General features: G+C 44.1%; 1 protein-coding gene across 2 annotated transcripts in view; it reads right to left on the reverse strand.

Annotated features, from left to right (window-relative positions):
- Nucleotides 1-10,628, reverse strand: part of PPP2R2B (protein phosphatase 2 regulatory subunit Bbeta) — a 352,436-nt gene that overhangs the window by 11,157 nt on the left and 330,651 nt on the right. For both annotated transcript variants that reach the window (XM_042451710.1, XM_042451711.1), the window contains exon 6: nucleotides 9,028-9,192. In XM_042451710.1, the coding sequence (XP_042307644.1) occupies nucleotides 9,028-9,192 (165 nt within the window). The remainder of the gene's footprint in view (nucleotides 1-9,027; nucleotides 9,193-10,628) is intronic.

A 10,628-nucleotide genomic window follows, 5' to 3' on the forward strand; every position in this document is an offset into this window, starting at 1 on the left:
AGGCTCATCCCTCTGCTAAGATGACATTTCATTCTCTCTATATGTAGGCATGGCTGACAATTCCCTCAATAATGGGACAAAACCTGGCAATTTTACTGCAGCGCAAAAGAGATAGCAATTTTTCATTTCAGATGGGTGGTAAGCAGCAGTTCCCCCCAGAGAAATTGCACCGCTCCTAACATAGTGGAATGCAAAACAATATGAGCGTGCAAAAATCCTATGAATTTGCCAAAGAGGGTAGGCAATAAAACCCTGGCTTTCCAAGGAGTATTTTTCTCCCGGGGGGGGGGGGGGGGGGGGGGGGGGGCTGGAACTTTTCCAGCAGTTTAATTCCTGCAGCAAATGTATCCAGAGATGTGACCTTGATACTGCAGTGAAAGAAAACTGGCTACATGTTTCCTTGCTGCTCCCTCTGCAACAGCCACCTGCCAAGACTGAAACAGTTCTGAAAAGAGTGACTTTTGTCTAGGAGAAACAGCATGGGACAAGCAAGGCTAAATAGCACAGGACAGGCAAGGTTGAGCAATGGAGTTACTTTCAGGTATACAGGCAGTGGATTAAGTCTGCTTACTATTTTATGTTGTTCAGCTTCCTGTCAAAGCTACAATAGTATAGAGAGCTTCAGTAAATACTACAGCACAGTATATTTCACTCATATCCAGCTGTGACATTTTATAGACAGTGTACTGGTATGTATTAAGCTACCATCTGCATTTCCATTAAATGCAAACTGTTATTAAATATTTCCTCTGGATAAATTCCAGGCCAGAGTTGCTTTTTTGCTTTGAATCCTGATGAACTGCCTTCATTCTGACTTGTATGTGTGCTGAACCACAATTGACTGAGGGCCAATGCTTCTGAATGATAGGGAAAAATCAATATCAGACGTCAAGGGAGAGGTCAAATTGAACGTGTTTTCACAATTGGCTTGTATGCGCTCTAAAGGACACTGCAGCAGCAGAACAAAGAAAGAAACCAAGCCAAGGTCTTTGGTGCTGAAAAGCAAAGGAAATTAATCTAGCTTCCTTCTTAATACTTATACCTGTAGTATGAATCCAAACTGGACCCTGGTGGGGTACAATAATCAGTACTAGAAGCAGGGAGTGAAAAAGTAATAAAGGAAATCCAATAAACTCTAGTGCTAGATATCAGGGTGTATTCAAACACTTGGAATCATAAAATAATTGGCTTCTATGACATTTTCCACTAAGTGAAAGAGATAAGACTGAAAACATCATTTTTTGTAACTTGTTATTTAGGGGTTAAGGGATTGCTCCATAACGTCAAACTACTGCAGTGTTCTAGATGACAGAATCTGGTGTTTTCTATGGAAATATTACCTTCAGAATTAAAAACTCTCAAGACAAACTTTTTATTTCTCACTTGCACTAGAACAAAATAAAACTAAATAAATAAACAGAATACAAGAATATTTAGGCAAATGCTTCCTATCTGAACCAACTATTATGAAGTCATTATGAAAGTGTTCATGTCTGCATAGTAAAATCATTAATGCTCTTGTAAGAGTCAATGAAAGAGAGATATCATCCCACTTCAGGAAACAGAACTAAGATAACGTAATGGAGGGGTCTAGCTGCAGAAATAGTAAAAAAAGGATAGTGAAAAAGAGGAGAAAACTAGATTTGTAGAGGTGTCTTGTGTTCAGCTAAGGTGGGACAACCAATAGTTACAGGAACAAGAGGTGCCTAGTATCAGGCTTCCATGCTTGCTCTACCGTTTAATTTGCACAGCTGCTACATTTGGATGAAGTGTTTTCCTGTAAACTAGAATTAAAATCTTGTAATATTCTCTTCTTGGGCACAATAGAGTGATGAGAAGATGCAGTCTCAAGGCTTTCTAGTGCTCATTCTTGTAACAACAAGCCATGGTTGGTCTTTGTGTGAAACAAACCTGTAAATGTCTGTGCTTGCTTGGACATGTGAGCTGCCGAATAGAGGATAACTGCCTTAGGGCTCAGAAAACAGGGCAAATGAGGAGCAGTTTGTTTAAAGTAAATAACACCTCATTTCAAGATATAATGCAGTCATTCCTTGCAAGCAGTTATGGCTTGTTTATATCAAATAATCACTCTAATTAGATTAGACTGGAGGCAATTCACCAGAAGGAAGTTCACTAGGAGACAAGATCCTAAAGGGTAAAGATATACTGTATAACTGAACACTAACGTTAGAATCATCTAACCCACTGTATTCTCCATCACCAAGTATGGATGTGAGAGCTGGACAGTGAAGGAAACGGATAAGAAGAAAATCAACTCATTTTAGATGCAGTGTTGAGAAAGAGTGCTAAGGATACTTTAGACAGCCAAAAAGATAAATAAATAATAAAATAAATAAAATATTTATTTATAGCCCGCCTTTCCGTAGATCAAGGCGGGTTACAACAATAACAGTACAGAGTAAAAACACAATACACAGTAACAACGATTATACATTAAAAACACAATAGCAATATCCAACTAGCATAAGATGTTTACAACAAAGATAATAACGGTGAGGGGGAGGAAGGAGGCTACTAAGGGAGAAAATTAGGGGAAAGCTGTTTGGAACAGGAAGGTTTTTAATTCCTTCCTGAACCGCTCAAGGGAGGTGGCCGAGCGGAGCTCACTGGGAAGCGCGTTCCAGAGCAAAGGAGCCGAGATGGAATAGGCTCTACGCGATGTTGTGGCGTATTTAGAATCTGGGACTATCAGCAAATGCTTCCCAGCCGATCTGAGTGTGCGGGGCGGATTATATGGGGAGAGGCGGTTCTCCAAGTACCCTGGGCCCAAGCCATTTAGGGCTTTATGGGTGATAACCAACACCTTGTATTGCGCTCGGAAGCGAATGGGCAGCCAATGGAGATCTTTTAATATCGGTGTTATATGGGTGGCCCTGGAAGATCCAGTGACCACTCTAGCTGCCATATTTTGAACCAACTGTAGCTTCCGGGTATGGTACAAGGGTTGCCCCATGTAGAGTGCATTACAGAAATCCAAACGAGAGGTTACCAGAGCGTGTACCACCGTTTCAAGGTCCCTCCAGCCCAGGAAGGGTCACAGCTGGCGTATCAACCGAAGTTGAAAACAGGTGCTCCTGACCGTCGCATCCACCTGAGATGTAAGGTGGAGCGACGAGTCCAGGAGCACCCCCAGACTGCAAACAGAGTCCTTCAAGGGGAGCGTGACCCCGTTCAGGACAGGTGGACAAACCTCCAATCCCGGAACAGGGGAACCTATCACGAGCACTTCCGTTTTCTCTGGATTCAGTCTGAGTCTGTTTTCCCTCATCCAGCCCATTACCGAGTCTAGACAGGCATCAAGAGGAGAGATGCCATCCCTGGTCACTGCATCAGTTGGAGACACAGAGAAGACTATTTGGGTGTCATCAGTGTAGTGATAACACCGCGCCCCATGCCTCCGGATAATCTCTCCCAGCTGTTTCATGTAAATGTTAAATAGCATGGGGGACAGAATAGCTCCCTGAGGGACACCAGATGTAAGCGCCCTCTTGTCGGAGCACTCGTCCCCCAGCTGCACCATCTGGAATCTGCCCGAGAGGTAGGAACGAAACCGCTGGAGCGCAGTGCCCCCGATTCCCAACTCTCTCAGGCGTTCCAGAAGGATACCATGGTCAATGGTATCGAAAGCCGCTGAGATGTCCAAGAGCACTAACAGGGACACGCTACCCTTGTCCATGCCCAGACGGAGATCATCGACCAGGGCGACCATGGCAGTCTCAACTCCATAGCCCGCCCGGAACCCGGTTTGAAATGGGTCAAGATAATCAGTATCATCCAAGATCGATTGAAGCTGGATTGCAACTGCCCTCTCGATCACCTTCCCCAAGAAAGGCAATAGCGAAACTGTCTGGTAATTGTTATGCATCAGGGGGTCTAGGGAGGGCTTTTTTAACAGCGGTTTTACAATGGCCAATTTTAAGCTGGATGGAAATTGCCCTTCCCTGAGAGATGTATTAATTATGCAGTGTAACAAGGTTGTTACAACCGCTCCCCCCTGAGCCGCTAGCCACGAGGGACAGGGATCGAGAGAGCAAGTTGTCTTCCTAACACTTCTAAGGATCTTGTCCACATTCTCAGTACTTACAGACTCAAAGTGATCCAGTACAATTGAGTCCACGGAAGCTCTGAAGACCTCTACTCTGGTTTCTGAACTAATAATGGCGTCAAGATCAGCCCTTAGCCGAGAGGTTTTATCCACGAAGAAGTTGTTAAATTCGTCACAGCAGGCCTTAGATGGTTCCAAAATGGGGTTCAGGGAGGAGGGTAGCTGAGTAAGCTTCCTCACTACCCTGAACAGCTCTGCCGGACGCGACTCAAGTTCTTTGCTGCGTCTATCGCCACTCCGTAGTCCTCCAAAAGGGAGTCCAGGAGTGCCTTGTCGGCTAAGTCCTGATGTCTCCGCCATTTGCCCTCTAGTTGTCGCAGAACCCGCTTCCTTGCCCGGAGATCTTCGGTATACCAGGGCTGCTTTTTGGAAGCAGGCCTGAGAGGACGCTTGGGAGCGATACTGTGTATAGCCCTGGAGAGACCAGTGTCCCAGATGGTAGTCAGGGCATCAACAGAATCGCCGTCAGATCCAACCATGTTTCCCTCTAGGGCTTCTTGGAACCTTTTGGGTTCCATCAGCCTTCGAGGGTGGACCATTCTAATAGTTCCGCCACCCCCGGGGGGGGGGATCTGGGTAGACGCCTTGATGTTAGCCTCAACCAGGAAATGGTCCATCCATGACAAGGCGGAAATATTACTTATTTCTGCCCACGGAGTTTCCATGTCTGTACAAAAGACCATATCGAGAGTATTACCAGCAGAATGCGTTGGCCCCATAACCAATTGAGTCAGGCCCATGGCTGTCATGGTATCCATGAACTCTCGAGCTGCACCAGATGGACTATAGCTGGCCGCGAAGGGGATGTTGAGGTCCCCCAGGACAAGAAGCCTGGGGGACTCCAACAGCAGCTCCGAGACCAGCTGTGTCAGCTCGAGCAGGGAGTCCGTTAGCGCATGGGGTGGCCGATAGACCAACAGAATCCCCAAACTGTCTCTGGCTTTTAGGGTCAGGTAGATACACTCGATATAGGAGGTTTGTCGAACATGGTTCCTAGTTAAGGGAAGGGTGTTCTTATAGATCAAGGCAATCCCCCCCCACCCACCTAACCTGGTCTGGTCCTTAACTGAGAACCTGGCAGGGAGGGCCTGTGCCCACACAGCTTCTCCCTCAGGCCCTAGCCAGGTCTCAGTAATGCAAGCCAGGTCGCAGTTCTTATCTTCAAGAAGATCGTAAATTATGTGGGTCTTATTTTTCATGGACCTGGCATTGCACAGGAGCAGAGACAGGGTTTGTGGCACAGTTGGTCTGACCCTCAGGCCTCTTTGAATAGGAAAGTGGATGGAAGGTGAGATAGATATTATACATCGATCCCGCCTTCCCCTGTAATGGCTTCCCACTTTCCTACCGCCATACCTCCCCTTGCCCCACACTACCTCAATAGGAGCCTCGCTCAAGCCAAAAGTGGTATCCACCTCCTCCCCAACCTCAGTATCCCCCATACCCATAACCTCCATCCCTCCTCACAATACAAAGGTAGCAGCCGAGAAATGGCACTAACAGTCATTTCTGCTGCTACAGCGCTAGCAGGGGTTCGCCTTAATGCCGCCCACCGCTGTGCAGATGCGCAGTTGCGGAGATGGCAAAGTCCGTAGGCAGCTTCCCTGGGCCGATGCGCAACTGCGCAGGTGTTATCTCAAGCCCAGGGAGCCGCCCGGCAGCAACAGCAGCAACAACAACAACAGCAGCAGTCACAGTCCTTTGGAGGCAGACAAGGGGGCGGGACGGAGGAGGAAGCCAGGCAGGCCGGCTATATGCGTGCTGCTGCCACCAGCACGCCCCTTTCCCCGCCTTCCCCCAGGTGTTGCTAGTCCCTCCACAGTCCTGGCTTGCTTGCTGAGGAGCTGAGACGCTGGAGATGGCAAAGTCCGTAGGCAGCTTCCCTGGGCCGATGCGCAACTGCGCAGGTGTTATCTCAAACCCAGGGAGCTGCACGGCAGCAACAGCAGCAACAACAACAAATAGATCCTAAAATGGATCAAACATTAACTTTTCCTGGAAGCTAAGATGATGAAGTTGAGGCTGTCGTACTTCAGCCACACCATGAAAAGACATGACTCATGTCTTGGATCTCTCAGTGGCTTTCGATACCATCGACCATGGTATCCTTCTGGAACACGTGAGAGAGTTACATATTGGGGTCGCTGCATTACAGTGGTTCCAGTCCTATCTCTCGGGAAGATTCCAGATGGTGATGACTGGGGAAAGTTGCTCCTCTAAAAGGGAGCTTAAATTTGGCATTCCTCAGGGCACCATCCTGTCCCCAGTGATATTTAACATCTACATGAAACTGCTGAGAGAGATCATCCGGAGACATGGGTTGCGGTGTTATCAGTATGCTGATGACATCCAACTATATCTCTCCATGCCCCGGACCTTAGCGTCAACTAAGGAAGGCATCTCCCTTCTGAATGAATGTCTTGGGGCAGTAATGGGCTGGATGAGGAAAAACAGATTAAAACTGAATCCAGGTAAAACGGAGGTGCTCGTTGTAGGAGGTCCAAATCCAGGTATGGAGGTTTGTCAACCAGTCCTGGACTGGGTCACACTTCCCCTAAAGGACTATGCTCGCAGTTTGGGGGTGCTCCTGGATCCTTCACTCCAGATGTCAGTCCAGATAAATGTGATGGCCAGGAGTGCCTGTTATCAGCTTTAGACTTGAAAACTATGGTGCACGCGCTGGTAATCTTCACTTTTGTAATGCGCTCTACATAGGACTGCCCTTGTACCAAGTCTAGAAATTTCAACTAATCCAAAATATGTCAGCCAGAATGGTTACTGGAAGATCTAAGAAGTGACCATATCACATTTATATTAAAATCTCTTCACTGACTGCCTATTAATTTCCAGGCATAGTACAAGGTATTGGTCATAACCTTTAAAGCCCTTCATGGCTTGGCTCCAATGTACTTACGGGATCACCCTATTCTCTGCACATTAAGGTCCTCTAGTAAAAACTTACTGCGGCCAGCCAAAACTAGGCTGGCCGCAGTTACTCAGAGAACCTTTTCCTCGGCCACTCCCAAGTTATGGAATAGCCTGCTGGAAGAGATCCGATATATTACCAGTCTTGAAAGCTTTAAAAAGGCAATCAATGTGTATCTCTTCCGGCAGGGTTTTCCAGCCTAACATTCCAACAATTGCCTATCAATTTAATTAATTACTTAGTAACTGCCCATTGCCTTTGCTCTGTTTTAATCATCTTTTTTAAAATAATTGTTAATAATTTAATTGTATTTTATTGTGAATTGGAAGGTTGGGAGGGTTTAGGATATAATTGACAATGCTTTTTGTATGTTTATTGTATTTTAAGGATATTTTATTGTTAGCCACTTCGATCTTTTTGGAGAAGCGGGATACAAATAAATAAATAAGAATATAATAAGAATAATTATTAAAGAGAATAATGCTAGGGAAAGTAAAATGGAGGAAGACTGAATGTCAGATGGCTAGACTCAATGATGGAGTTTCCCAGCAGACAATGGATCTCTAATTAAACAGACACAAATCCTCTTGCATATCCTCCCACCCCGAGGCCTTGCCATTCAGCAAGAGAACAATCCACAGATTAACATGGAAATGACTCTTCCCAACCCAGGGTTACACAGTATGTGTATGTGTGCGCACACACACACCTCACTTCCATCCCAGCATTCTCTGAAGATGCCTGCCACAGATGCTGGCGAAATGTCAGGAACAAACTCTTCTAGAACACAGTCCAAAAAACCCACAAAAAAAAAAAAACTTTTTTGTGGCAGTGTTGTAAACGACTGGGTAGTTGTTAACTAGAAAAGTTATGAAGATGTTGCACAGCACAACTGCATCATCATGTGCTGAATTCTGCACTATTTGTGCCCTCACATCATTTTGGACGTATGGCTATCTGAAGGCCAACGTATCATAGGTTTTTTGTTCAGAAAGGATTTGCCACTGCCTTCCTCTGAGGCTGAGACTTTGTGACTTACCCATGGTCACCCAGTGGGTTTCTATGTCCAAGCAGGGATTCAAACCCTGGTCTCCCAGATTCTTAGTCCAGCACTCATACCACTACATTACACTGGCTCTGAACTTTGCACAGACCCAGTTTAATCACCCATATTTGATCATGTGAGAGCCTTTAAGTATTTATAATCACTTATCTTTGTTCTCATAAAAGGCAGTATCTGTACAACATCTGATTTACAAAATAAAAAGCATAGTAATAATAATTAGTTGCCAAGTCCCACAGTGGAAAACTTCTAAAGCTGCTGAGAGATGAAAACTGGATTTCACCAAAATTTTACAAGTGAAAATATAGCTGAATTCAAAACTAATTTTTAAAGTAATTTTATCCACTTTGGCCATGAGAAAATCGAACCCTTTATAACCACTGTATATTTCTCTTTTATCACATTTCAAAGTAATGGGGTGGCCACGTTTCCTATGAATTAAAGCAAGTGTCCATCAATGCTTATGGCATTCTTCCCCTCTTTCCACACCCAAGGATTTCTCATGTACTTTGAACTTTCCATTTGACATTAAACAATCCCTATAAAATATCAGTGAATCCAGTGAACCACATATTAAAGGATGCTCTGGGTGTTGCTCGTTCCAGGAGAAGGGCAGGGTTTTGTTTTATAGACAGGATGAGACGCTAGATCAATGTAAAAAATATGTTAGTTAAGAAAATGGAAGAGTGTTTTAGCATTTGATACTGCCAAGCACAATGGAAAGAGGAAATTTTCTATTAAGGTCCTCAGGTATAGCTTACACATGAAAAAAGTAGGAAACTAATGAAGAAGGATGCTTTTCCTTCTTTCTTTTGACAGGAAAGAACCTATTGTACAAAATAACACAAAATCCATGTCATTCATTCCTCCCTCTTTATTTTTCAGCACATGGTAGAACCCAAGAATACTCACATTTGGAGTGCCTGTCACACAGGGCGGAGGCTCGCATGTCACACAGTCTTATTGTTCCCTTGCTGCTGCTGTAGACGAAGGTGTTGCAATGGTGTGGGTGGAATTCTGCAGCTGTTATCACTTCTGTCAGCTCCTCCATGTTTGCTGGTTTTATATCTACAATATCTGGCACAAGTGAATTAAGGCAAAGCAAGCAGTACATAGTAGATTTTCCTCAACACTAAAATCCAGACTAGAGTAGGAGAGGAACAATGTCCAATCTGGACTCAGAAGCCATGACATGAAATCTTCTGCAGTCACTATTTCTTACGAGTTTTAACATTTGGATTAATCTATCTCACATGAGTATTAAGATAAAACATTACAAGTGAGAAATGAAATCTAGCACGGTTTAGTCTGCCCTCTGAACGCAGCTAGTATTTCACACAAGGCTGAAGTTCTTTACACTTTCCCAGATCCTTGTTCAACTTCATGTTAGAAACAAGCACATTTCAGCACTTTATATGGAAATGATTCTGTTGCCTTTCACTTAAATATTGTATAAGAGTCATGTTATAATTGTCTGCATCTTATTATGGGAAAACTTTAAAAATGACTTGAACTGGGCATAACCCTTTACAGAAATGAAGATTTAAATGCAAAACCCTTGGTCACACATCTTGTATGTGGCCTCTTCCTATTCCCAGAAAAAGAAACACATTTTCCACCATAGCCCATCCCTCAGAAACTGTTTCAAAAGCTATTCTTTAGAGTACAGATTTCATACATGAGCCCAGTTAACACAAACTGGTTATTTCTTCATCATTTTTGGAAAAGAAGGATTCTTCATGTTTTGCTCATAACCAGGACAGGAAGAGGACTGTAAAAAGGAAGCAGGGTTCCACCCTTTCAATGTAGGTACATGAAATGGATAGGGATTTCAACTCAACAGTGAATTCTCATTCTATCACATTAATTAACAGAGAGTACATGGAACACCGTGCAGACTCTCTTCTGGCAATGTAACTTTGAACTGCGATATCACACATACTATTTAGCCTCTATCACTGTGAGCACCTCACACATTCTCCTGCTTCATCATCCCGTGGTAATGATGGATGTTGGTTTAAAAGTGCTTTTCTTTAACTACCATCAACCGTGTGCTTAGGCATTGACTCAGAATTATTCCTAACTCATTAGTCAACTAGGTTGACCCCTGGCCGATGGCTGGCTGATGCACAATAGATTTTTCTATTTTAGAAAACAAAATCAGTTGGTAACAACAGGGGAAATAGACTGAGGAAAATAAACAAATCAGTCATATGATATGAAAGGAAGAGGAATGCAATTGAAAATACCAGTCATTTTCCTTCATGAAAATTAGGAGTTAGCAGTTCCTTGCATTCCTTGCATCTTACTTGGCTTACTTTAAATTTTATGCTTGTATAACCCAGCATATGTAGACAAACATTTCCACAGATCCTCAGTAGGGTTACATTCTGGTAACTGTGCATCTCCATTGTAAGGAGGCCAAGGAAGCTCAAACACTAGTACCTTATGTTTGAAACGGAGATTGCATCTATGCTTGTTGCAATGATAACTAGGAGTAGAGAGGGAACTTC

Source organism: Sceloporus undulatus, chromosome 2 (genome assembly GCF_019175285.1).
Source record: "Sceloporus undulatus isolate JIND9_A2432 ecotype Alabama chromosome 2, SceUnd_v1.1, whole genome shotgun sequence".
NCBI classification, from domain to species: domain Eukaryota; kingdom Metazoa; phylum Chordata; class Lepidosauria; order Squamata; family Phrynosomatidae; genus Sceloporus; species Sceloporus undulatus.